The following is a 25,598-nucleotide window of genomic DNA, read 5'->3' as shown; positions in this document are numbered from 1 at the left end:
GGGACACAGAACCTTACCAGTACCTCCAAAGGCTCCCTTGGGCCCCTTCCCAGCCGGTGCCCCTGCCGAGAGGGGGTCCTTCTCCTGACTTCCCTCATCGCTGGTTAGTTTTGCCTCTTCCCCATGGCTCGTAAATGGAATTGTATATGAAACGTGGGGGTCTTTCATTCAGCGTGACATCTGTGAGATTGTGGGTCTCACCCGTGTTGCACAGGTGTGTAATACATTTTTTTCTGTATTGTAGTGTCTGATTCTTTTTGGTACTTTCAATCTTCTTAGCCATTTTTCATCGAATATTTTAGACACATAGCATAGAGATTAATCCACCACCCCCCACACCCCTGTAAGGAGCAAACTTAGGCCCCCATGTTCCTCTTCTCCAGCTCTCACATTTCCAACTTGATGTATCCCTACCACCACCCTAGTATGACTGCTTTCCTAAGTGTGTATTAATCCTTCCTGTGTGTGTCAGGAGATTTTACTGCCTGTGTATGAATTCTTAATGGGTCCTTAAATCGAGAGAGGGAGAGAGAGAGAGAGAGAGAGAGAGTGTGTGTGTGTGTGTGCGCATGCACGCTTTTTTCATTGCTGAGCCAGACAAATTTTTTTTAATATTCCAAGTCTTTCTGGAATTCAGAACCTCAGCTCTGTGCTATTGAGGTCAGGAGAGTTGGAGCAGAGTCCAGAAGGAAAGGCCAGTTGGGGAGAAGAAGGAAGAGAGCAGAAGAGTTAGAGTCCTGGGGGGGGGTGGGAGGTGGGTATGCAGGGAAGACGCTTCCACCCGTGTGAAGCAGCTGTAACTTGGGGGGTCCCTGCAGCCCCTGTCTGTGTCTCCTCTTGGACCTATGAGGGAGCCCACGTGCCCCTCTTTCTGACCTGATTTCTGGGCCCGCTGGTGCCACGCCTGCCAAGGCAGCTAGTTAGCTCTCAGAGGGACTTGGAGGGGAGAACAAGGTTCTCCTTTGGGAGGAAGCAAATACTTGTGGCCTTTTGTACGTCACCCCCTGTGGCCAGTGGTGGGTAAGGTGGTGAGCACTCAGTCTCGGGGCCAGGCACGACCCTAAGTAAGCACTGCCTGCATTGTAACACATGGCCCCTCTTAGAGCAACCCCATGAGATGGGCGCTGTTTGATTGAATCCCCCAAGCCCTCCGCCGGAAGTGGTAAAGCTGGGACTCACCGCCAGAAAGGCCGGCTCCAGCCCGCCATGACCTATATACTCTCCAACCTCGCTTCTGGTAGAGGGCAGAAGGTGCGCGGGCCGTTCCTTCCAGGCGCTCACCTCCTCCTCTGACTACACGTTCGTTGCGGAGTTTTCCTTGACTTTAGCTACGGCAGGCAGGGATTGGCTTCGTTTGGCCCATGTCGTATCTCAGGGGCCCAGCCCAGCATCCAGAACAGAGTAGATGCTAGTGATGTCTGTGGGATAGATGCTGAATGAGTGAATGGGCAGCAGTGCAGTTGCAGAGTGGTGGGAAACCAGCCACAAGGAGGCCTTTGAGTGGAGCCTCTGCAGACTCCGGGCTTGACTCCGAGCTGTGGGGAGTCCAAAAGTCACGGGTTTGAGTTCCGGCTCTGAGGCTCCCTCACAGCGGCCTTAACCCTCCTCATCTGGAAAGTGGGGATCCTGACAGTCCCTCCCTCCTGGGGTCACTGGCACTGCGCGGTCAGGGTGTGACACCTCACTGCCCATTCTGGCCACAGGTAGGGGGCAAATGGGCCTCCCAGGTGGGCAGGTCCTGTCTGGGTAAAAGGCCAAGATGGTCTCATGGGAGGACGCTAGCGTTCTTGCTCAGGCCCACCAGTTCCATGGAATGTGCTGGTGGGCACGTGTGAACTTTTTGATTGATGTTGTCCCGTGAGTTTTCCCTGTGTCCCTGGTTCCGCCTCTTAGAGGCCACAGGAACAGCCGCCAGCTGGCCTTGGCTGCTGCCTCTGTGTTTCAGCCCTCTGCTGTCATCTGACGCTAAGAAGATGGCCAGCCAGGCCTTGGCCGGCTGACATCCTCTGGGTGCCAGCTAGGCAGGACAGCTCTCATTTTTCTTTGTACTCACTCGGCTTTGTAGACACCCCTCCTGGCCCTGGTAACCGACCAGCAGGCTTTTGTCCCCAACCTCAGATGCACCCGCTGTTTACCTTCTCTGCGTTGTGGACTCAGCAGGGCTGTTCATAGCAGATACCGAGGACCTCTCCCTCATAGCTGGGAACTGACCTTTCGTGGGTGCCTCTTGGGCGCCAGGGGCTCTTTTCTGCATTCCGCTTACTGATCTCCTAGCACTAGGAGGGGGGCTGCAATCCCCACCCCACCTCCACCTTACAGATGAGTAAACTGAGGCTCAGAGAGGTCTAGCCAGTTGCCTAAGCACAGTCAAGATTTGAACCCCAGCCCGTGTGAGTCCAAAGCCTGGCCTGTCTCCACTTTCTCCCGTGCTCCTCTGCAGAGAAGGCAAGGGTAATAAACCCAGGAGCGCTAGAGGCAGTCACAGTGCCAGCGATGATGATAATTGCAGCTAACATCTGTCACGTGCTTGCTCCGTGCTGTGAACTGTAATCAATGCCCTGCATGCGCTTCCACATGCAGCCCTTACTCCCGTGAGGCAGGCAGTATTTTTATCCCCATTTTACAAATGACAGACACTGGGGGTTCAGAGAACAGTTTGTCCAAAGGCATGCAGCTAATGCATGAGGCAGTAGTGCCCCTGGCCCTGCAGATCCACACCTGGGGGACTGAAAAATCAGGTACACTGTGACATCCAGACACTGAGATTAGATTACTCAGCGCTAGAAAGAGATGAGCTACCAAGCCATGAAAAGGCACGGAGGAGCCTTAAGCGCATATCGTGTGAAGGAAGCCAATCTGAAAAGGCCACATGCTGTATAACTCCAACTGTATGCCATTCCGGGAAAGGTAAAAAGATGAGTGTCCGGGGGGGTGGGGGTGGGAGGAGGAACGAATAGGCAGAACCCAGGATTTTCAGGGCACCGAAACTATTTTATATGAGACTGTAAGGACGGATACATGCCATTGTACATTTGTCCAAACCCTACGTTTGTCCACACCGAGAGTGAGCCCGAATGTGGAGACTGCGGGCTCTGGGAGGTCATGATGTGTCAATGCAGGTTCACCCGTTGTGACCAGTGTCCCACTCTGGTGGGGGACGCTGACAGTGGGGGAGCCTGCCTGTGTGGGGAGCAGGGGTTATATGAGAAATCTCTACCTTCCTCTCGGTTTTGCTATGAAATCTGAAACTGCTCTAATAGCCTTTTCAAAAGGCAGGCAAGTACACAAGGCACCTGTTAATGCTTGAGCTGCCGCCAGCCTCTCCCCTGACCTGTGTTCTTCCCACTTCCCTGAGCAGTGATATAAAGGGGGGGTGGGGTGGCTGCAGGATGTGGGGGCTTCCCTGGCTAGATTGCCTGGGGGCTAGTCTTTTCCAGGCGTTCTTCCAGGCCTGCGTTCAGGTGTGGTTTATTCAGGAGCGTGCACCGCGTGGGGAGCCAGAGGGAGGTTATGGTGCAGTCGGGTGACCAGGGGAAGCAAAGGGATGGCAGGCATGCCACTGGGCTCTGCTAGGAGACAGGCCGCTGCTCCGTCCCATTTGGGGAGAAGGAAGGAGGAGGTAAGGGAGGTGATAACCACATACTTCGGTCCCTATTCCCTGGGACAGCATGTGCTCAGAGGAGGCTGGCCAGGGCATTGCACAATTCAGGCGTAGTTGGATCAATGGCCTTTGGAAAAGTACATTTTGCTCAAGAGCCAAGTAAAACTGGAGGCTCTGCCACCAGCACACTGAAGTCAGGAGTCCTGACTCACACGGAGAGGGAGGGAGGAGAGCTGGAGGCAGGCTGCAGCCCTCCAGTGGGCCCAGGCTCCCTCGGGTGCCAGGCCCCTCGGCCAGCTCAAGGCCCTCAACCGGGACAGTGTGTGTGCCACGGGCAGCGTCCTCAAATGGCTGCGTCAGGGCTCAGACCCCATTCATGGTTTAGAAAAGCTTTTATCTCTAAGAAGCCATGGGTAAAATGAATCACTGTAAAAATCTAATTTTCATATTGACTTGCATTGTCGGTTTAAAGATGACTTCTCTCAAAGATGAGTCTTTGGTAGATAAAAGTTGCCAAAGCCCATAGATTTGGGGCATCTGGGTGTTGTGGAAAGAGCTCTGTTGGGACTCACAGGTAGTTCTCACATGTGACATTGGGCAGTTGAGCGTAGCTTCCTGGGCCTCGGTCTTTCTGCCTTTAAAATGGATCTGGACTAAATTAGCCTTGCCAAATACCCAGGAAGCATGTCACTGGTGACCCTGTTGCCTTGGTAGACTTGGCTGATCCATCTCAGCCTTCACAGCTGGACAGCCTGGAATTGATCCCAGAGACGAACCTTCTTGGCCACGCGGGGACTCCGTGATCTCAAAGTTCTCTTCTGGCTCTAGAACATTTAGATATCTTTGCCCTCTGCTATCTTTATAGTTGTACTGCCTATTCTGACACAAAAACTCAAGATTTAAGACCAAGTTCATAAATTTGATGGTATCCAGGCCAAATGTGAGCCACAGAAATATTTTAATTTGCATATTGTTTGACTTTAAAAAAGGTGATCTTTTTTAAATTGGTGATTTCACATATGACCCAAGATTTCTGTTTCTTCCTGATTTTTAGCCACTCTAGGCCTCCTTGTTTTAGCCAAGGGCCAAGCTTGGTCCTTTCTGCTCCTTTCATTTTTTAAAATTATTATTAATGTTTTATTTATTAAAAATTTTTTTTCATGTTTATTTATTTTTGAGAGAGAGAGAGAGAGGAGGAGGGGCAGAGAGAGAGGGAGACATAGAATCCAAAACAGGCTCCAGGCTCTGAGCTGTCAGCACAGAGCCCGATGCGGGGCTTGAACTCACGAATGGTGAGATCATGACCTGAGCCGAAGTCAGATACTCACCTACTGAGCCACCCAGGCGCCCCCTGGTTTATTTATTTTTGAGAGAGGAAGAGAGAGAGAGAGAGAGAGAGAGAGAGAGAGAGGGAGAGAGGGAGGCATAGACTCCAAAGCAAGCTCCAGGCTCTGAGCTGTCAGCGTAGAGCCCAATGTGGGGCTGGAACCCACAAACCTTGAAATCATGACCTAAACCGAAATCAGATGCTTAACCGACTGAGCCACCCAGACGCCTCTCCTTTTATTTTTTGTGGTTTCAAGTTTTTATTTAAATTCATTATTTAACATACAGTGTCAGGGCACCTGGGTGCCGTAGTCAGTTAAGCATCCAGCTCTTGATTTCAGCTCAGGCCATGATCTCACGGTTCCCGGGATCGAGCCCTGTGCCAGGCTCTGCCCTGACCGTGCGGAGCCTGCCTGGGATTCTCTCTCTCCCTCTCTCTGCCCCTCCCCCACATACACTCTCAGGATGTTTCCTGGAATCTTTTTCAGAGGGAAAATGCATTTTCTGTCTATGAGTAGTCACTCCCTAGTAAATTGGTTTTACATTTTTATCTTCCCATGCGGGCTTTCCTTAAAGACTTAGATAAGCCGTGGACTATTGAGGAAAGCAAGGGTGAGGCAGATGTTGGAAATCTGGGGGTGGGAAGGACATCCCCTTCCCATCCCACTCTAACCCCCTCTGTGAAGTCCTGTTGCTGGTGGGTGGTTAGGAAGCCAGTGGCTCCCAAAGGGGACTCACCTGCACATCTCAGGTGAGCTCTTGGCCCAGGAAAGACCCAGTTTCTGCAGCCCAGTGGGCCTCTTGTTACTTAAAGATGAGGCTCCCCACTTAAGATTTCAGTGCCAGACACTAGGGACCCCAAGAGACTAAGGACAGTTCCCGCACTGCAGGAATCCACAACTTCTAGGGGAAAACACAAATAGTATTAATGAGACAGAGTGCGCTGTGCTGTTCATTCATGATTGTGGTCCACACATGTTTGGTAACAACACATCATGTGCCGGATGGTGACAGAGAGAAGTTCAGGGACTGTGCGCAGCCCAGAAGGTGGAGCCTCAGCCAGCCTATGGCTAATCAGAGATGGATTCTCAAAGAAAGGGATGTGTGAACTGAGTTTTAAAGAATTGCTGGGACTTCTGCCCTTTCCTGCCCCTCAGCTCTACCAGGCTCCTTACTGTATTCCAGGAACCTGCCAAGTGTGCTTCCTGCCTCAGGGCCTTTACACTTGCTATCCCTTCTGCCTGGAATGTTCTTCCCTGAATAGCTGTGTGGCTGCTCTCCCACTTGATTTAGATGTACATTTGCATGTCACCTTATCAAATGGGGCTTCTCTGAGAGCTATCCCCCTGCTCCTGTCTAACACAGCACCTATATTATATGCTGTCTCCTAGTTTGGTTTATTTTTCTTCATGACACTCATGGGCACTGACATGTTCATTCACTGTTTGTCTCTTTTACTAGGATGTAAACTAGGTGAAGGCAGGGAGTTTTGTGTCTGACCACTGTTGTATTCCTAGCACCTAGAACAGTGTTTGGCCCACAGTAAGTACTCATTCAAGACAGAAAGAATGAGCTGGTGGAGGAGGAGTGAGAAGGGGTGACGCAGACAGAGGGTGCAGTGCATGTAAATAAACAGAGCTGGGCAAGAATGGGCCTTTCTGGAACAAAGAGTGTTGGTGGGGACATGAGGTGCGTGGGAGGGAGGGCAGGTAATAGACGGGGACTGGCCAGCCCAAGACGGTTCTCCTAAAGACCCTACCTGGCTTTATTTTTTCATTTGTAACCTGTTTATTATGGAACAACTGAAAAATACTGAGATGTGTCCAAATGAGAATGGTCACCAAGGAGAACACTTTGATCCCTGGGATTGTTGAAAAATTCACCTTTTAATTTGTCTCGTTTTCTAAAACACTCTGCTGCTTCCCAGCCTGGCACAGTAACTTCGTGTTCAGGTCGATGATGGTGCAAATCCCAGCTTTGCCATATGCTAATTGAGTGACCTTGGGCTTCTGGAGCCATGAACCTTAGCAGAAGCTGTTGCTTTGCCTGAGACACCCTTCTGCCCTTTTCTTCCAGCCTCATTTCTGCTTATCTTTCCAGGTTCAGGGTCTCAGCCTGAGAGTCTGCGACTCTACACAGTCTTTTCTGAGTCCCAGTTTCCTTCCCTGTAAAAAACAACTGAACCTAGTTTTTGTGTCTTGGACGGCTTGGACTCATGAGCGAAGAGGCTGGCGTAATAAATCCTCTCTTTCCTCTTTCCATGACATCAGATCCACCTCAGCTATGGCTTTATTATACTTTCATTGACCGGCCAACCTCTTAAAATCTTGATCCTATCTTAGGGCTTTTATCCCCAGGCCTCACCAGAACTCAGCCCTCACTCCTTAAGGTAGCGAAGAATGTTGTTCAAAAGGTGGTCTCATAGCAGAGAGTAAAATTGAATCCCCTGGGCAGGTGCAGGTGGAGGTCAGGTGACATTTGGTCTCTCCCCAAAGGTTGCACCTTCCACAGCTGTCTTGGCACGGCTGTCTTTCTCCCAAATACTTTCCTCCTAAACTTAAAAACACCAGCACCCGTAGTTTCTTCCTTTTAAATCTCTGCTGAAGGCCATGCCCTGGCTGGGAGCCGCAGGGATGAGAACCCAATCCCCGGAATAGCTCCTGCCGCTCAGCATTTAAATGCCGTCTGTATTTTTATCCGATGATGGGTCATTTCTGAAAAACCCCCACTCATGTTCTGCCCCTCTAAGAATACATTTCCATTTATAGCTTCCACACTTGGGATGATGTTGTGTCCTGGTGTGGGGCCGGCGGCTGCGTCCTGTTTCCAGTGATTTGGAAACACTTTGGGGGCCCTTGCCGTCCCCTGGCCTGTGCTCCCTGTGGCCTTGACGGTGGGAAGCTGGACTCCTAGCCAGGCCCCGGCTGCCTGACGTCCCGAGGCTCTGACACCAGGCCTTTCCTCTTTCTGTGCGAGCGTGGACTCACTGACTTGTCACAGCGCGTGGGAGGCAAGTGAGGATGAGGAGCCCCCCGTCCAGCTGTGCTCTGCCAGAGCCTCGGGGCGGCGTCACACCACAGTTCCAAACCTCCCTTTCTCACTCACCAAGTGCCCACCGCACCCACAGCAGGTGCCAGGCTGCGGGCAGGCACAGGAGGGCGGTGGTGAGCGTGGACAGCCAAGGGGCCCAGGGGCTAGTGCAGAGCTTTTAGGAGCCTCTGGGTGAGGCTGACCAGGGTTCCAGCCTGACTCTGCCTCTTGCTGGTTGTATGAGCTTAGGCAGGTGGCTCAGCTTCTCTGAGCCTCAGTTTACACATTTGTCGATGGCATCTCATGAGTGGTAGGAAGAATTCAGGGGGATAGAGTAGGTCAAGTGTCCTCAGTAGTGCTTGGCTCACAGGGTAAGGAGCCCAGGAAATGCCAGTCCCTTTCCTCATCCCTCTGTTGACCTGTGGTCCTTAGGAAATACATTTGAAGTTGGAGATAAACACACAGCTGATACCTTAGCAACTCTAGCATGCACCAGCATCTCCTGAAGGGCACTTTTTCCACAAATGCCTGCCATCCTCACCCCATCCTGGTTTCATTCATTCTACAGTGGGACCCTGGAATCTGCATATTTGATCAGCCACCTGGCAGATTCTGAGGCAGTGGTGCAAGGACCACACTTGGAGAAAAGCTGCTTCCTTCATCCATGCCACAAGTATTTCTGTGGATCTCCTTTGTGCCAGGCACTTTCCTAGGCTCTGGAGATAGAGTGGAGCTCAAAGGCAGACATAGTCCCTGCTCTCCTGTAACTTATATTCTTTTTTTTTTAAATTGTTTTTTTTCAACGTTTATTTATTTTTGGGACAGAGAGAGACAGAGCATGAATGGGGGAGGGGCAGAGAGAGAGGGAGACACAGAATCGGAAACAGGCTCCAGGCTCTGAGCCATCAGCCCAGAGCCTGACGCGGGGCTCGAACTCACGGACTGCGAGATCGTGACCTGGTTGAAGTCGGACGCTTAACCGACTGCGCCACCCAGGCGCCCCCTGTAACTTATATTCTAATGGTGGGATCAGGCAATGAACAAATGCACATAAGACAACATAAATTCAGGCAGTGATCTTAAGTGCTACACAGAAAAAGACAGTAGAGTAAGGAGGTCGAAAGAGGCGTTTTAGTTAGTGGCCAGGACAGGCCTGTCTAAAGAGGTGATGTTTGAATATAGGTGTAAATGAAGTGAGGCAGCAAGCATGCAGATTATCTGAGGGAACAATGTTCCAGAGACAGAGAACAGCAAGGGCAAAGGGCCTGAGATGAGAGCAAGCTTGCTTGACTGTTCAAGGAACAGATTGCAGTGGGATTTAGAGCTCTTAGGCTGATGCTCCCTCCCTGCTGGGCGTGAGCTTTGTTCTCCTGACGAGCCCAGGTCCAGTAACAGGCGAAGGGCACTGTCCAGCCCAGTGAGGCCACTCCCTTTTTTCCGATAGACCATCTAAAACACTCCTTGAGAATTTCCTCATCCTCTTCCCGATTAGCCAGTTTGACTCTGCTGCTCCTCGCTGTGGCCCCTGCAGCCAACACAGCATACCTCACGACTTCTCAGGCGTTTGGGAGCCCCTGGAGGACACTGATGGTGACTTGGAAAGAGTCAGGAGGGCTTATCTCTTAACACAAAATGCTGCTGCCCTTTCTCTCTTACTTTAACTATTTGAAGCTGCATGAATTTGGATTCCACAATCCCTGAGGTTCCTTCTGGGACCCAAAGAACAGGTTTTGTGTGAGAAGCTGTTGCGTTTTCTTCCGGACATATCAAGTATGAGGGGGCAGGGAGGACACCCCAGGGAGTGAGGAAGCTCCTTGGGCACTACTGTATGAACTCTTTGAGGAGAGGGACCACATCCACATCTGTCTTGTTGACTTTCTCCCATCTCTCTGGAACTTGACGTGGAAAATTAAGGCATGGATGAGTTGGCTGTGGGACCTAAAAGAGAAGAGGCCTGAACACAGACCCCTGTGGGCACACCTGGATATCAGGGATAGCAGAAGGAAAATGAGCAGACAGAGAGGATGTCAGAGAGTGAGAATGCCATGGTGCTTTAGGCAGCCAGGAGAGATCCAGGAAGGAAGGGGCAGTTAACAGGTTCAGAGCAGGGGCAGTACTGAGGCGAGCCAATGGCATCTGGCCCTTAGTGACTCTTGGGTGGTCTTACATAGCACAGGATGAGAGAGTGGTGTGTGTGTGTGGGGGGGGGGGGTGCTGATGTCAGAGGCCAGACTGCTGTGAGATAAGGATTACATGGAAGGTGAGATGTGAGGTTGTTCTAGGCCAGTTATTAAGAAGTATGCTGTATACTTCCAATTGCATTGCATTGAGAGGTACAGAATAACTGGTTGTCTTCTCTTTGAGATACTAAGGTTAATCATTGGGTTCCAGTGGCTGTAGCCACTATTATTTTTATTTTAGCCACTATAATTATCTAGTATTAAGTTTCGGATCATTGCTAAGATCCAGTGTTTTATCAAAGGGCACACAATGATGATTTTTCTGCTTCTATTAGTCTTTCTGCATTATTCTTTGAAAGTATTCTGTAAAACAGAACTTCACCTTCATCATCTATTTGGTTACCTAGAAATGCATTTGTGTACAAAAAAAAAAGTCGGAATAAGTACTTTCTATCTACTAGTTTTCAGAATAAGGAGTTGGTGGCCTAGTGACTTCAAAGGTGTCCAAAGAAGCTTTTGTTGTGTTTTGTTTTTTGAAGTGTCGTTATGCACTCACAGATTGTTTGATGTGTTTTAGCCATTACCATTTTTTAACAGCTTTATTTAGGTATAATTGACATACAGTAAACTTCACATACCTAAGGTGGACAGTTTGAGGAATTTAACATGTATCCACCCATGAAACCATCATCACGGTCAACATAGTGAACCTAAAGTTTCCTCATGCCCACCTCTTCCTTCGTCCCCAGGTAACTGGTGGCCTGCTGTCACTCTAGATTAGTTTGTACTTGTCTAAAATGTTATAGCTTCCAAAAGACACAACAGGTGTAACCAAAAGCTATCACGAATGGTTACTCTTACCATTCTTAGGCGATGCATAAAAAACAGTACATATTTAGGGACACATGTGACAAAAGAAGTTCAAGACCCGTATACCGAGCACCCCGTTAAACACTGATGAGAATTTTATATAGATGGACTCATACCACGTGTACCCTAGTTTGTGTTTCATGCAGTACAGTTGTTTTGAGAATCATCCATGTTGTTGCTCATGTCAATACTTCATTGCTTTTTATTGCTGGGTAGTAGTCCATTGTGCGGATATGCCATAATTTACCTATCTTTCTGCCTGTTGATGGACGTTGTGGCTCTTACAAATTAAATCTGTGGCTATAACATCACAAATATGAAGATGTAAGCAAGGATATAAATCATTTTTTGTCACTATCCACGCCCCCCCCCAAACATATACTTAAAATTTAACAGAAGCAGCGTCCCACCGTTTGCTTTTTTCTTTTGATGTAAAGAGACCTTCCTCATTCCCCTTTACAGCTGGATCGTCCTCCACTTGGTCTATAGTTTATTAACCGGTCCCCTTGGATGGACATTTGGATAGTACCCAGTTGTCTGCTATTACAGCCGTGCTGTGGTGAATAGCCTGCACATACGTCATTTTGTATTTTCATCTGGAATTTGCTGAGTGCCATTAATGGGCCAGGCCCTGCACGATCCACAGATTGTGGAACAAATCTGGCTCGACTAGGTCCAGTCAGAGTAGAGGACCCTGCAGCCATATTGGGGCTGTGCCAGGAATGTATATGTCCACAGAGTCTGGGAAGGTGGGGCAGGCTGTGTCAGGGGGTGCCTTCTAGAAGCTCTTCTTCCTCTTTGGCCAGACTTAGTGGCTTCTGTGGGAAGGAAGAGAGGGGGAAGACCAGGACTTTGTGGTCAGAGAGGGTATTCTGGGATGAGAAAGGTCACAGTGGAGGCAGTTGGAGCTGGGAGAACAGCCTATAGATAGAGACCTCCACACAGGCTCCAAGATTTGGGGAGAGAGCCTCAGGGGATGGGCTGGAGAGAGAGAACTGTGCACGTGGAAGTGCTTTGTGCAGAGGGTCATCCCCCAGACCTCCACTCCTTCAGCCCCCAGCCTGTCTGCGTGCTTCAGGCAGGCCTGTGGCACAGCGGTTAGAGCATATGTCCTGAAGCTAGATGGCAGGCATCGAGTCCTGCATCTTGGCAAGTGAAATGGGAAGAATGATGGAATCTACTACACAGGGTTGTGAAAAGGACTTGAGTTAATGAACGCAAACTCTGAGTCCACGACTGGGTGCACAATGGTCCCTCACAAAGGGGACAGCCACAGGGTAGCTGGGATGGCCATGATTCACCCTCTAAGCTCTTCTATGTGGGCTGGAGAGGGAGACAGATTTTTTTCCCCTTCCTTCTGACAGAGGAAGGATTGGTGTGGGCTCTTATTAGCAGTTTGAACGTCCAGGACAGGATTCAGGGGGCTGTGAGAGTGATTCTAGGGCTCAAGAGAACTGGTGCTTGTAGGGTTCTTTCCCTGCCCGTGCTTGGCTCTGACACATTCATTTACCTCCGTGTGCCCTCCAGCATGCACACGCGTGTGCGTAGGCGTGCGCGTGCACCCTCCCCCCCACACACACCACACCAGTGGTTCTCAGTAAGGTGGAAGAAATGAGTAAGTGAACAAGCAAGCACACTTTTCACCTAACTCCCTGGTACTTGGCACTGAAGCCTCTTGACAGGCTGGTGGGCAGGGGTGACCAGGCCACAGCACCAACTAAAAGCCTTGCTGGCTATTTTTGGGACCAGTGACCCACCACTTCCAATGACTTGCTCCTCAATGGCGTCTAATTTCATTAAGCCTTGGAAACAGTGACATCACGAGCGCCTGCCTGCCTGGTAGCCGCCCACATATGGCGAACCACAGAGTGATCTGAGATTCGTCTCCAAGAGCAAGGGAGAAGTGAGGTCCCAAGCAGCAAAAGTTAAAATAGCAAAGCTGAGGCATTCTGCTATGAAAAGAAATTACAGAAGAAATCCATTAGTCAGAGATTTCCAGCGGCAATTTCCTTGCTTGGGAGCAGAGGAAGACGTATGTGTGTTTATTTTGGGTGAGGTTATGCTGCCATTCCTCACTCAGTAGGCTAGATGCAGCCTGTAGAGTAGTTTCTGTTAAGTAAATCCTATATTCTCATCAACTCCTCGTATCAATGTTGATGTATGTTTGATCTTAAGGTAAGATGTGTTAGAGGCGCAGATTCAGCGCGTTTTATTAAAATAGTGACCCTTGGACTTACTCGACTGTCATGGTAAGCCACAAGTCTAGGTGGACCTCGTTGTGTCTCTGTGGGTTCCTTTGCCCAGATCTCTCCAAGTGAGCTCTTCTTTCTCAGGCACAGAGCACAAAGGAGAGGGAAAGACTGCTTAATCCAGATCGCTGGTCTCCGTGGGGGCAATCGAGGCCGTGGCCATGACTTCACCCAGCGGGAGCAGAGGCAACTGGCTGCCTTTCAGACAGAACACAGACTCAGTGGGAAAATGAGCTTCCCACATGTGAAGTTTTGGTCTCGTACGACATGGTTTCTCTACTTCAGTTCTCTGGACATTTGGGGCCAGTAATCCTTTGTTGTGGGGTTGGGGGGGATTTTACTATGCATTGCAGGATTGTCGGATGCATTAGCACCCCTGGCCTTAACCCGCTAGGTTCCAGTAACACCCCCAGTCCCCCGTGCGACAACCAAAAATATCTCCAGACATTGCCAGATGTCTCCTGGGGGGCCAAAATTGCCCCTGGTTGGGAACCGCTAGCATCTGAGAGATAACCAGGATTTCATCAGCTTTTTATTGGCTTGTTTCTGATTTAAATATTCTGTGTCTAATTGCACCTCGAACTGAACAAGTCACTCTTTTTTTTTTTTTTTAACGTTTATTTATTTTTGAGACAGAGAGAGACAGAGCATGAACAGGGGAGGGGCAGAGAGAGAGGGAGACACAGAATCTGAAGCAGGCTCCAGGCTCTGGCTGTCAACACAGAGCCCGACGCGGGGCTTGAACTCACGGACCGTGAGATCATGACCTGAGCCGAAGTCGGACGCTTAACCGACCAAGCCACCCAGGCGCCCCAAGTCACTCTTCTTAAAGCTTCTGTTTTCTCATCTGTAAAATGATTGGGTTGGACGTAGTGATCTTAGAGAACCTTCTAGACCTGACAGTGGAGGGTTTTGAAGGCAGGAGGCCCCTGTGGGGTCTCTGTGTTTGTATCCTGTCCCAGCAAGGATAGACCTCTTGCCAGCCTAGCTCCAGTCACTACTGCTGTTGTCCTGGCACTTGGCATTGGATCAGTCTTCCTTAAGTCCAATTGATGGTTCTCTTACTTTAATTTAAGTCCACTTTGCCCCCACCCCCACCCGCTTTGAAGTGAAGATTTCTCAATATCCAGTACAAGGAACCCCTGAGGACTCAGCTTCTCCAGTGTCCATTTCAGCTTAATCTTGTTTTTAAGACCAGCCAGTGGATCTTATCTTTGTGCAGATTCATTCACTGACTCATTCATTCAGGTCAGTTCTCCAGGGGCCTGGATTGGGCAGGGCTGGGCAACAAGGAGGCCCAGGGCCTGCCTCAAGAAGATCATACTCTGGTGGGAGAGCAGGAAAAAAGCATTTTTTTGCTTGACAGTGATGAAGAATCCATAGTTTAGCTTTCTCTGTTTGAGGCTAATCAATTCTAATTCTTTAACCTTTTTTCCCAAGCATTTTCCACTGACACGGTCTCAGTTTTGGCCCTACATGGTTGGAAAAAAACCCAGCAAGAACGTAAATTAGGCCTGGATTCAGAGTCCTGCTGTGGCACTTCACAGGTGTGTGAGCTTAGCCAAACCACCAACCTCTGTGAGCCTCGTCTGTAAAATGGGCTAAAAATCCCTAACTTGAAGGCTGGTCAAGAGAATTAAATGAGAACATGCCAGCCAAAGGCATAGCATGAGCTGAGCCCACACTATATATGCACTAGGCACCCCTTCCCCCTCTTCCACACTCTCTACCCTTTCCTCCATATTCTCTTGACAGTGGGTGGCCACAGCTAATCGCATCACCACATCACCGCAGTGAGGGACTGACTAATGTAAACCAGAGAGGACGACGGCTCACTTCCCTGTCTGTCACATGCCTGGGTTCTCACCAGTCTTCCTGTGGCCCATTTCTTAGTGACATTCACTGCTGACTCACTTGGCTTGTGGTCAGCTCTGAACCCAGGGTCTTTTTCAGCTCTCCCTTTACCCCACCACCACTCCGCAGCTTGGATTGATGGCATGGGAATGGGATAATCATTAGAGAACATTCTGTTTAAGTGGCCCTTCTCAAGGAGTCAAAAGCATTACTAGATTGGCACCTCCATGAGGGCAGGGGCCATGTCTACCTTGACCGCTTCCATTTTCCCGTATCTAGAATACTGCCAATAAGTACTTAGTAAATATCTGTTGAGTGAATTAATGTATTTTGAGCTGGTCCCTGTCTTTTAGGAGATTCTCACCTGCTCTGGGCAGCATCTGTGGAAAAGTAAGCAAAACTCTGAGACTAATTTACCAGTAAGTGACCTCTATACTGATTCCCACAAGTATAGGGCAGTGGAAGGGCCATGGCCTATGACTCAGACTTGGGTTTGAATCCCAGCTCTACTAGTCACGGGCTTGGTGACTTTGAGCAAGTTGCTTATTGCTTAGCCTTGGTTTTCTCTCTGAAAAATTGGGATATCAGTGTCTGCCAGGGTTATTGTAAGAATTACATGTAAATATGTATATGTAAAAGTGCCCAGGCTGGCAGTGATCTTGGTTTCACATCAGTGACTCTTTCTAGAGCACCTCTTTCCTTTGATCACTATTGCTTCCTGTAGTTTGGTCCAAGTCTACCCTCCTCTCTTAGACCTTTGTTCATTCAACCCTCCCCTCGCCATTCTCACTCCCAACAAAGATGTATTCTTGACACCCAGCACACTCAGTAAACATTTGTTAAGCCAGCACCTCAAAATCAGAAGCCTAGAGGGACCAGGTATGTATGAAGAAAGCAGGCTGTGTGGGATTCTTATGTGAAATCTCCCCCTTACAATTTTTTTTTTTATAATTCTATTAAATTTTAAAGAGCCTTTTTAACTTTTTATCTTGCCATAATTTCTGGCTTACAAAAAAATTTGCAAAACTAATGCAAAGACTTCCCATAAGCCCTTTACTGAAACTTCCCTAAATATTACCACGTTACATAACCAAAATACCATTATCAAAACCAGGAAAATAACACTATACCGTAGTATTAACTAATACATGGCTCTTATTCAAATCCTAACCATTGTCCCCCTGATGTCCTTTTTCTCGTCTGGGACATCCTGCATGGTTCAGTTGTCATGTCTCTTTAGTCTCCTCCAATCTCTGAAAGTTCTTTAGCCTTTTACTTCTCTGAATGACCCTGATACCTTTGACAAGTACTGGCCAGTCATTTTATAGCATGAACCCTCCGGTTGGATTTGTGTGTTGCTTTCTCATGATTCATTTGAGGTTGTGCATTTGAGCAAGTTTCCCACACGAGTGTAATGGTGTGCCTTCCCCAATATCTCAGACCAGGAGGCACATGATATGTCTCCTTACTGGTGACACTCACTTTGGTCACTTGGTCAAGATGATGTAAGTTTCTCAACTATAACGTTACTCTTTTTCCCTTTGTAATTAGTAAGGATTTTGTGGGGTGGTATTTGAAGGTATGTAAATATCCTGTTTCTCATCAAATTTGGGGTTCATTCATTTCTTTTTTTTTAATATAATTTATTGTCAAGTTGGCTTCCATACCACACCCAGTGCTCATCCCAACAAGTGCCCTCCTCAATGTCCATCCCCCACTTTCCCCTCTCCCCCACCTCCCATCCACCCTCAGTTCTCTGTATTTAAGAGTCTCCTGTGGTTTGCCTTCCTCCCTCTCTGTTTGTAACTATTTTTCTTCTTCCCCTCCCCCATGGTCTTCTGTTAAGTTTCTCAAGATCCACATAAGGAGTGAAAACATATGGTATCTGTCCTTCTCTGACTGACTTATCTCACTTAGCATAACACCCTCCAGTTCCATCCACGTCGCTGCAAACGGCATGACAAATACGGAAGCTTCACGAATTTGCGTGTCGTCCTCGCGGGGAGCCGTGCTGATCTCTGTACCGTTCCAGTTTTAGTACGTGTGCTGCCGGAGCGAGCACTATTCATTTCTTTATATAGATCCGTGGCTTCCTATTTTATCCAATGGGTTATAACCTATCACTGTGATTTTTGATTTTAGTGCTCACATCGTCCTTTCTTTGGCCAGTGACCCCACCATTCTTTGAACACTGTCTTGCTTTCTGACATAAGAAGGTGTTCCAAGTTCATCTTGGATTTTCCTCACGTAGCCCTGGGATCAGCCATTTCTGCAAGTAGAGAGGGAGATTTAGAAGCCAACATTTGAGTACCTGATGTGCCGTTTGCTATCTGGCTGTCACGGTTCCCGGACCCTCCCTGTGGAATGAGCCAGGAAATGTATGTGAATAGGATGTGTATTTCTGTATTGGTGGATGTTGAAAGTCATGAATCCACAGTGAAACCTCCATTTCCACAGCACAGAGTTTGTTCTACTTTTCCCTCCATATAGACCTCCCTTTCCCAACAGTGAGCCCCAGGCGTCCATTATCCTCACTGTATTTACATATTTGATTAGTGTCCCCCACCCCCATGTGTCAATCTCCCCTCTCTGGCCTCTTCACCCTTATCAGATTCTGACATTCTGCCCTCAGCTACCCCCACCTCCTCACCCCGAGTGACCTCTGACTTCCCATAAAACTCCCAGTTTTGAAGTGGTGGTTGATAAAGTTTTAAAACTGTGAGGCCCAGTTTCTGCCTGTGGGCCCTGGATGGCGACCTGGTATTAACTGGACAGGGAAGGTGGAGTGTAAGCCCCTCCCACCTCTCTGGTGCCTGTCATTCCATGCCATCCCAGTGCCTCGTGCAAGGGGACTCTGCTCTCTGGCACGCCAGGTTCGGTCATCATCCCGTCCCAGCGTCACGGGCAGGTGAACTAACTCCACGCTCCAGCACGCCAGGTCTGGTCGTCTTTCTTGGCCCCTGTTTTTGCTGTTCTCACTACGTGGACTGCTTTATGCCTCTTCCTACCCTGCCTCCCATCCTCCTGCTCTGTTCAGACGTCACCTGCTGCCGGAAGCTTCATGGACCACCCCATGGACCACTTTCTGGGTCCCCCTAGCACCTTCAGCAAACCTTATGAAGGAACACCATTGTACCCTCCTTCCATTTCCTTCTTTGTCTTTACTGCTAAACTGTAGGCACACAAGGCCAAGGGCTGAGTCTTATACCTGTGTCCTAGTGCCTAAGAGAGGACTTAGCATGTAGTAGGTGCTCATAGATGTCAGTCAGCTGAACATTAACAACAGTAACGGAAAAAAAAAAAAAAAAGAATAGTACCTGCAAATAAATATTCATATAGTACTTCCTGGGTGCCAGGCACAGTTCTAAGTGCTTTCTATGCACTAAGTCACTTGGCCTTAACCGCTATGCTACGAGATAGTATCATTGCCCCATTTACAGCCAGGGGAACTGAGGCTCAGAGAGGTTACGTAAGTGACATGCCCAAGGTTGAACAGTGGTGGAGTCACGTTTGAGCCCACTTGGGCTGATTCCACAGTACATACATGCCTCTTATCTCTTACAGGCCCCTCGTGGTTAAAGGGGTCAGCATTTTCCGAATAAGGGAGATGAGTAGGTATGGAGAACTGAGTCACGTGGACCCCTCCCGCTCAACCACACCCCCAGTCCCAGTTTCCAGTGCCCCTTAAGGGCCCAAGAACGGAAGACTGGTAGCTGAGCAGGCCGGAGAGAAAGTGTTACCTTTTAACTTGGCGGCCCACAGGAATATCTTCTCCCCTGACGTGTTAGGAAACCCAGCACGTTTCACGTGCAGTTAGGACGAGCGCACAGTAGTCAAGCATCAGATCTTACGCAAGATTTCCAAGTCATTGCGTTGAGGTTAGCAGGGTGCTAACAGCTTTTCCCAATCACCAAAGGGGAACCACATGCCAACTGGTAGCCCCCGAGGGCTGGAGCAGCCGGCCTCTTTACCATGCCAAGTCCTGCCCGGGAGCCTAGGAGCACTGCGGGGATAGAACTCTGCTTTGTGAGAACTGCCTGCTCAGGTTCAAGTGACAGGAAGGAAGCCAAGTGTGTGAGGCGCCTCCTCTGTGAATGCTGTGTAAATCCACCACAGACATTTATTTCCGTTACTCCTCTCGATGGCCTGGCAGGACCTGGTAACAGTAGCCACAAACAAGGAAGACCAGCCCAAAAGATTTGAACCCAGGGTGGTCTGATTCCAGGATCCTCACTCTTAAATAGCTGGCCAGAATCTGCTGTGTCTGTCCGACTCCCAGATCCCAGATTCTTCCGCCACACCCCACAACCCTCATTTGCTGTGGTGGGACCCATATGAAAGAAAGACATCAAGGCATCTGCTCTGCGTGTGGGGAGGAGACCCCCACTAGACACGAGCCAGAACTGTCGCAAGCTAACGCTGAGACTGGGCTCCAGGCAGGATTTTGTTAACTTCACGCCTTGGAGTTAGGAAGGAACTCCACAGGCAAGCTGCAGGAGCTGGGGAAGGGGGGGAGTGGAGACGGGAGGGGGAGGGGGAGGCAGGAAAGGGAAGAGGGGGAGGAGAGGTGACACCGGGCAAGAATGCAGTGCCGTCATGGAACTCAGGAAAGACGGTGCATTTCCCTATTTCCTTCATCATTAGAAGAACCCAAGACGCGGGTTCAGTTCATTCCACAAGGGCTTGCTGAGTGTCTTCTACGCACCAGGCCTTGCTAGGGTCTGGGGACGTGGGCGGAGGACAAAACCCAACAAGATCGCTGCCCTTGTGGGAGTTCCGTTCTGATGGGGGGGGAGGACCAACCCAGAAACGTAACCGAATGAGGGTCCTGCCTGGTGGATCTAAGTGTTGTGAGGAAACGCTACCAGGGGATGGGGCAGGGTCCCATCGGAGGGCTTTCCTTCAGGCCTCCTGGGGGAGGTGACCTGAAGGAGTAGGAGGACCTGGTTCTGGGAACAACTGTGGCTTGCTGCCCACGTGGCAAGCAAGCTGAAACCATCTTCCCTGCTGCCCTGAGACCCACCCCTTGCGCCCACCTCACCCGTGTCCGCTTTGCTCTCTGCAGGTTTGACATCTACAGGAAGGTGCCCAAGGACCTTACGCAGCCAACATACACCGGGGCCATTAGTGAGTAGCCATCCTTCTTGCCGTTGTCCTCACCCCCTCCCCACCTCCTGTACCCGGGCCTGCTCTCCCTGTGCAGAACTGCTGAACCAGGGAGAAAAGAAGGAGAGACGGGAGGAGAGGACAAAGGATGGGCATCTTGCTAGCCCTTCATATAGTTCCTCGTCTCATCTCTGTTCTCACCAGAACCCTGCAAGGTATCGGCATTATCTGTTTCTGGAAGGATACACCCGAAATCATCAGTAGCAATTGCCCCTGGGTGGGGAGACTAGGGCTCAAGGGGTCAGGAGGGCTTTTCTTCCCTTTTAGACTACTGGAGTTTTTGACATAAGCACATTTTTAATCATTAAAAAGAAGAAGAAGAAGAAGAATTGCACCAGATTTTGGTTTCTAAATGCCAGTGTTCAGTAAAAGGACTCAAAGTCTCCTTAAAGAAAGGGCTGGTTCCAGGGCCGGGGCAGGAAGAGAGCAGAGTAAGCTTGGATCATCTTGGGCCAAAAAGCAAAGAAGCTCCCGGAGGGGGGACAAAAGGGCTAGGGGTGCATCAGCAGGACGCAGGAGCAACATGAAAGAGGCCAAAGGCTAACACAGGGGTAGTCGGAGTAACAGATCATGGCATGATTGTCTTATGTGCCAAAGAATTACAAAAAAGGAGTATGAGAGTGTACTGATGTAAATCAATGGGAGAGAAGGGACGGCTCTTCCTTAACAGAAGAATTCCAAGTAATAGAGTAATGTAGATGGATCAATACCCCCTCCAGGAGGTAAAGCCTAATTCTCTTCTCCTGGAGTATGGGCTGGACTCAGTGATGCAGAGAATGGAAAGAGCAGAGAGTGGAAAGGAAATGGTAACTTTCCTATGTAGATGCGCAGAGACAACCAAGTGATGAAGGTTGACATCAGCCAGTGAGACGTCCTGTGGACGTCACGCACCCCCGATGGGACGGGATGGGAAGGACACCTCCCCTCCGAACATTCTTCCCCAAACAGCCCAAGCCTGCCCAATCATGAGAAAGCATCATCGGGGCCCAGGTTGGGCGACATTCTGCGCAACTCCTGCCAGTACGCTTCAAAAGTGACAAGGTCTCGAAAACCTTGGGAAGAAGGGGGAACTGTCAACAGATTCAAGACTAAGGACACAGGATGACTACATGCAAAGTGAGATCCCAGGTTGGGTCCAGGAACAGGAAAAAGGGGGTTTGTGGGGAAACTGGCGAAACCTGTAGTCCTGTCTGTAGCTTAGTTTTGGTGCTGTATGGCGTTACTTCGTTTTGACGTGCATACCGTGGTTATGTAAGACGTTAACGTGAGGAGAAGCCGGATGAAGGGCGCATGGGAACTCTCTGTACTGTCTCTGCATCTATTACTCCACAATGAGAAGTTTATTAAAACCAAAACAAACCCAAAAGCGCCATGCGCACAGGAAAACCTCATAGCCTCATTTTCCAGAGGAGAAAATGGGCCCAGAGAGGTGAAGTGACTTGTCTCAAGTTTCACATCTCTCGAAAGGTAGGCTTCCCTGCACCCCATGGCCTGACCCCCTGCCGGCCTCTCCAGTGCTTCCTGCGGGAGAGGGACCCTCCCCGTGGGCTGTCCCCTGAGCAGGGCCCTGGGGCTGGGCAATCAAATTGGAATCCACTGCTGCCTCCCAAGGTGGGTCATAGGAACATGGCCTTGGGGTTCCCCCACCCCCGCCCCGGCTGCTCCTGCCCGGCCCTTACTCATTGAAGCCGTGGGTGCCTTCTCCAGCCCTGGGTCTCCACATCCCTGGGGAAGGGAATGCAGCAGCCAGGATACAGGATGCATGTCCTGCAGGCTTCCCATGTGGCAGAGCTGGGTTCATTCTCCCATCTATTAGCTGCGGGACCTTGGGGAAGTCACTTCTCACTTCACCTCTCTGATCCTCAGTTTCCTGATATGGGGAATAAATGAGTTCAGACCCGTCAAGTGTAGGGTATGTGCTAAGCTCTCAGTGTCTGGACTACACTCCTCTGGTCACTGACCTCCAGGAGCCCCCAGCCTGTGAGGGTCCATGCCAGCAGACGCTCTGATGCTTTGTGCCTGAGTCCCCACGGAGAGGATACCCAAGGGCCATGAGAGGAGAGGGGGTTCGACTTGTTTCTGAGCCTGATCACAAAAATTCAAGTAAGGTGTCCTGTCCCCTTCCTGCCACCAACCAATAGTCCAGACCTCTGCCTCACAGTCTCTGCAGTCTCACCCTTGTTAATGGATGTGTAACAATCAGGTCTGGGTCCTCCTAGAATTTTTAAAAAGCACGTTCAGGCTTTGATATACCTATATCGTTGTTTTAAGCAGAGACGGGAACCTACTGTGTGGACCTCTCTTCCTGGCCCTTTTTTCAACCGCCGTAGGCTGGACACCTTTCCTACCAGCACGTACACGGCCCGCTGCATTCTTCCCTGCAGCCGCGTCTGGCAACCCACGGTCGCCATCATCTGCGCGACCCACAGTTTACGTAACCAGTCTCCTGGGAGTGGACAGTCTCGATTCCGATTTATGGCTATTGCAGACATCCTTGTCCATATATTTTTATATCCTTGTATGGTTATTTCTGTAAGGTAACTTTTCCTAGAAGAGGAATTACTGGGTCAAAGGGCATGTGTGTTGTAAAATTTAGAAGGTACTGCCAGATGGTCCTCTAGGGACATGGTCTGATTTGCGGTCCCGGCCACAGTGTGCAAGACGGCAAATTCCTTTACACGAGAGGAAAAAGGCGTGAGGCATGGGAAACCAGCCCTTAGCTACCATGTAGTGAACAAATATTTATTAACTAGGTCCCGGGGCCAGGTCCCGTACCAAGTACCGGGATCATGTTGATGAATGGGCTCCCGTCTTTGTCCTTAAGGAGCACGTGGCCTACCAGGGCAGCAGACACGAAGCCACACCATTTCATGACATCTTGATAAGCGCTATTAATAACTGCAGGAACAGGGAAGGGCCCTGGACACTCACGGATCAGGGTTTGAATTTTGCCTCCTTCACTGAAGTGGCCATTTGGCCTTGAACAAATTCCTTGACTTCCCAGAGTCTTGGGTCTCGGGTCTTGGGTCCAGTGCCCCCCTTTGCTGGCTACACCAGGTTTCCCAGTCACACACATTCTCTAGGGGTCACATTCCTATGGTCCACTGCCTGAGTCAGTTTCAAAAGAAGTGTGGTGTCAGAGAGCCTTAGCTTCTTGCCCAAACATGGATTGAAAACCCTCATCAAGCCTTCAGTATCACAACGGCCTTTCTGGTTGAAATACTTCATACCTGCCTTCATACCTCGTGTTTTTCATTCATTCATTCATTCATTCATTTCATTCATTCATTCAACAAGTATTTTTTCTGTACCTTCTCTGAGCCAGGCTAGACCCTGTGACCATAGTGGTACTGAGACATTCATTGTCCACCTAGTATGGGACGATGGTAGGGGGAGCAGTCACAGAGGGTATATGATCAGGGCTGTTGGACACTTGGGTTTCAGCTGAGTAGACTTGGCATTTATCGTATCCACCTGCTGGGTTGACCAGGCTTCATCCAGACCTTGAACAGAGCACACAGATTTCAGAAAGAAGCCTTCCATCCCTGTCCCCCGCCCCCAATCTGGACAGAGTTAGAGCGTTGGGGCCCTTTTGCAGGCTTAGGGCAAGGAAGGAAGTTAGAAGGCCTGGATTGGTCTAAGTCAGCATTGACCTTCAGAAACGCCTCCCTATTTTGTGCCTGTCCATGACAGCATGCGATGGGTTGCTGGGGCTTGAGAGAGGTGTGAGGGGGATGAAAATGACTCTGAAACATGGGTCCTATGTGATACTGTTTAGGAAGATTCCAGGTGAAGGGTGTTCTGCCTGGTAGTGGGATTCTTGATCAGTTATCATAGCTGCAGTCTGCAGGTGAGAAAGGGAAGGATATAAGCCGGGAAGTTGGGATTGGTGGCTGCAGGAGTGCAGTGGATTTTTTCCAACAGCTGGAGAAGACATTTGAAATGAGTTTCTATGCCACAAAAGCAAGCAAGCAAACATGGCCACTCCTGTAAACTGATGTGGCATGTATTTCAGACATAGGCTGCTGAGAGAGCAAAGCATGGTTGAAAAGGATGTATATAGCTTATGCTGCAGTTGGCTTAGAGAAAGAAAGGAATTGTGCATATATGTTTCAGTGCTGTGGAAGGACGCAAGACGGTAACACTGATACCTTAGGGCAGGGGGCTGCAGATCAGGAGCGAGAAAGGGACTTGACACACTATACCTTTTTATGCAGCTGCAGGATTTTTCTCATCACGTGCATGTGTTACCTCTTCTGAAAAGAAACAAAAAAAGTAAAACCCTTTAATACTGCCCTATATAGTTCTTTTAGTGTTTGAAGAATTGGGGAGTCATTCTAGGATCCCATATGTTGGTCTGGTTTTAGAGGTGTAGGGACTGTGGGGATGTCCCTGTCTTGTTCTTCACTTGGAGTCCTAGATCTTGGGGTTTCTTTTCTTAGGGCATTGTCTGTAGAATTCATAGGATCCAGGCCTGTCTCCCCACCCACCTTCCCAGGCGAGTCTCTTCCTCTCTGAGCCTCCATTTCTACCTGCTGCGCAAGGGTGCGTGCCCCCGTCAGGCGGGAGTGTGAGGTGACACAGTAGCTGGTGACACTCCCACAGCAGGGTGCATGGTAGTGGCCCAGCAAACATTTGTTCCCTTCCTTCTTTACTTAGAAGTCATCTTTTTGCATTTTAAGATGGATAGATGGATGGATAGATAGATGATAGATAGATAGATAGATAGATAGATAGATAGATAGATAGATAGATAGATAGATAATGACTGGTTTCAGTGTTTATCACAGTTGCTCAGCCAGTCCAGGAGCAAACCATCAAGAATGTAGGAGAATCAGCAAGTGGGACCAGGAACTTTTTTTTCTTTGCAGGAAACTAGGGGTCACCCCATTTGTCAGTCAGTCACCTTCCCCAAATCACCAACTCCTCCAAGGACTCCCTGATGAAAGTCCTAATAATGAGCGAATGCTTGAGCCTTTATTACCCGCCAGGTACTATGACAAGCCCAGTTTCTCTGTTGTGGAAATTCTCAGAGAAGCTCCATAAGGCCTGTTGCCATTTTACAGATGAGGAAACTGAGGCAGGGAGAGGTAAGTAACTTAGCCAGAGACCCGTAGCAGGTGAGCAGTGGGCATATTTTGCAAACCCTTGCCCACTGCATGCCTCTGTGATAAGCCCAGGTGAGGCGTGCTCAATGCTCACTCTCTGCTCTTGGGTATTCCCTGCCTATTATTCCCTCCTGTATGCCAAGCCCCAGGCCAGGCACTGGAGCTGTGGAGTTTCTGCCTTCAGGGATATCAGTGTAGTGAGAGAAACAGCCAC

General features: G+C 49.5%; 1 protein-coding gene and 1 non-coding gene across 4 annotated transcripts in view; one reads left to right on the top strand and one right to left on the bottom strand.

Moving 5' to 3' along the window:
- The window catches only part of ERGIC1 (endoplasmic reticulum-golgi intermediate compartment 1), a 103,220-nt gene that overhangs the window by 28,011 nt on the left and 49,611 nt on the right, over positions 1-25,598 (top strand). For all 3 annotated transcript variants that reach the window (XR_007153215.1, XM_047863686.1, XM_047863796.1), the window contains one exon: positions 20,176-20,237. Coding sequence is in view for 2 of the 3 variants with exons in the window: in XM_047863686.1 (XP_047719642.1) it covers positions 20,176-20,237 (62 nt within the window). In the remaining variant the exon portion in view is untranslated. The remainder of the gene's footprint in view (positions 1-20,175; positions 20,238-25,598) is intronic.
- Positions 17,070-17,172, bottom strand: LOC125147407 (U6 spliceosomal RNA). Its single transcript, XR_007145176.1, has one exon. It is a non-coding gene; the product is annotated as a U6 spliceosomal RNA (small nuclear RNA).

The sequence above is a fragment of the Prionailurus viverrinus genome, chromosome A1 (assembly GCF_022837055.1).
Source record: "Prionailurus viverrinus isolate Anna chromosome A1, UM_Priviv_1.0, whole genome shotgun sequence".
NCBI classification, from domain to species: Eukaryota; Metazoa; Chordata; class Mammalia; order Carnivora; family Felidae; genus Prionailurus; species Prionailurus viverrinus.
Note: the sequence above shows the minus strand (reverse complement) of the source record. Positions and strands in the feature narration are given on the sequence as shown.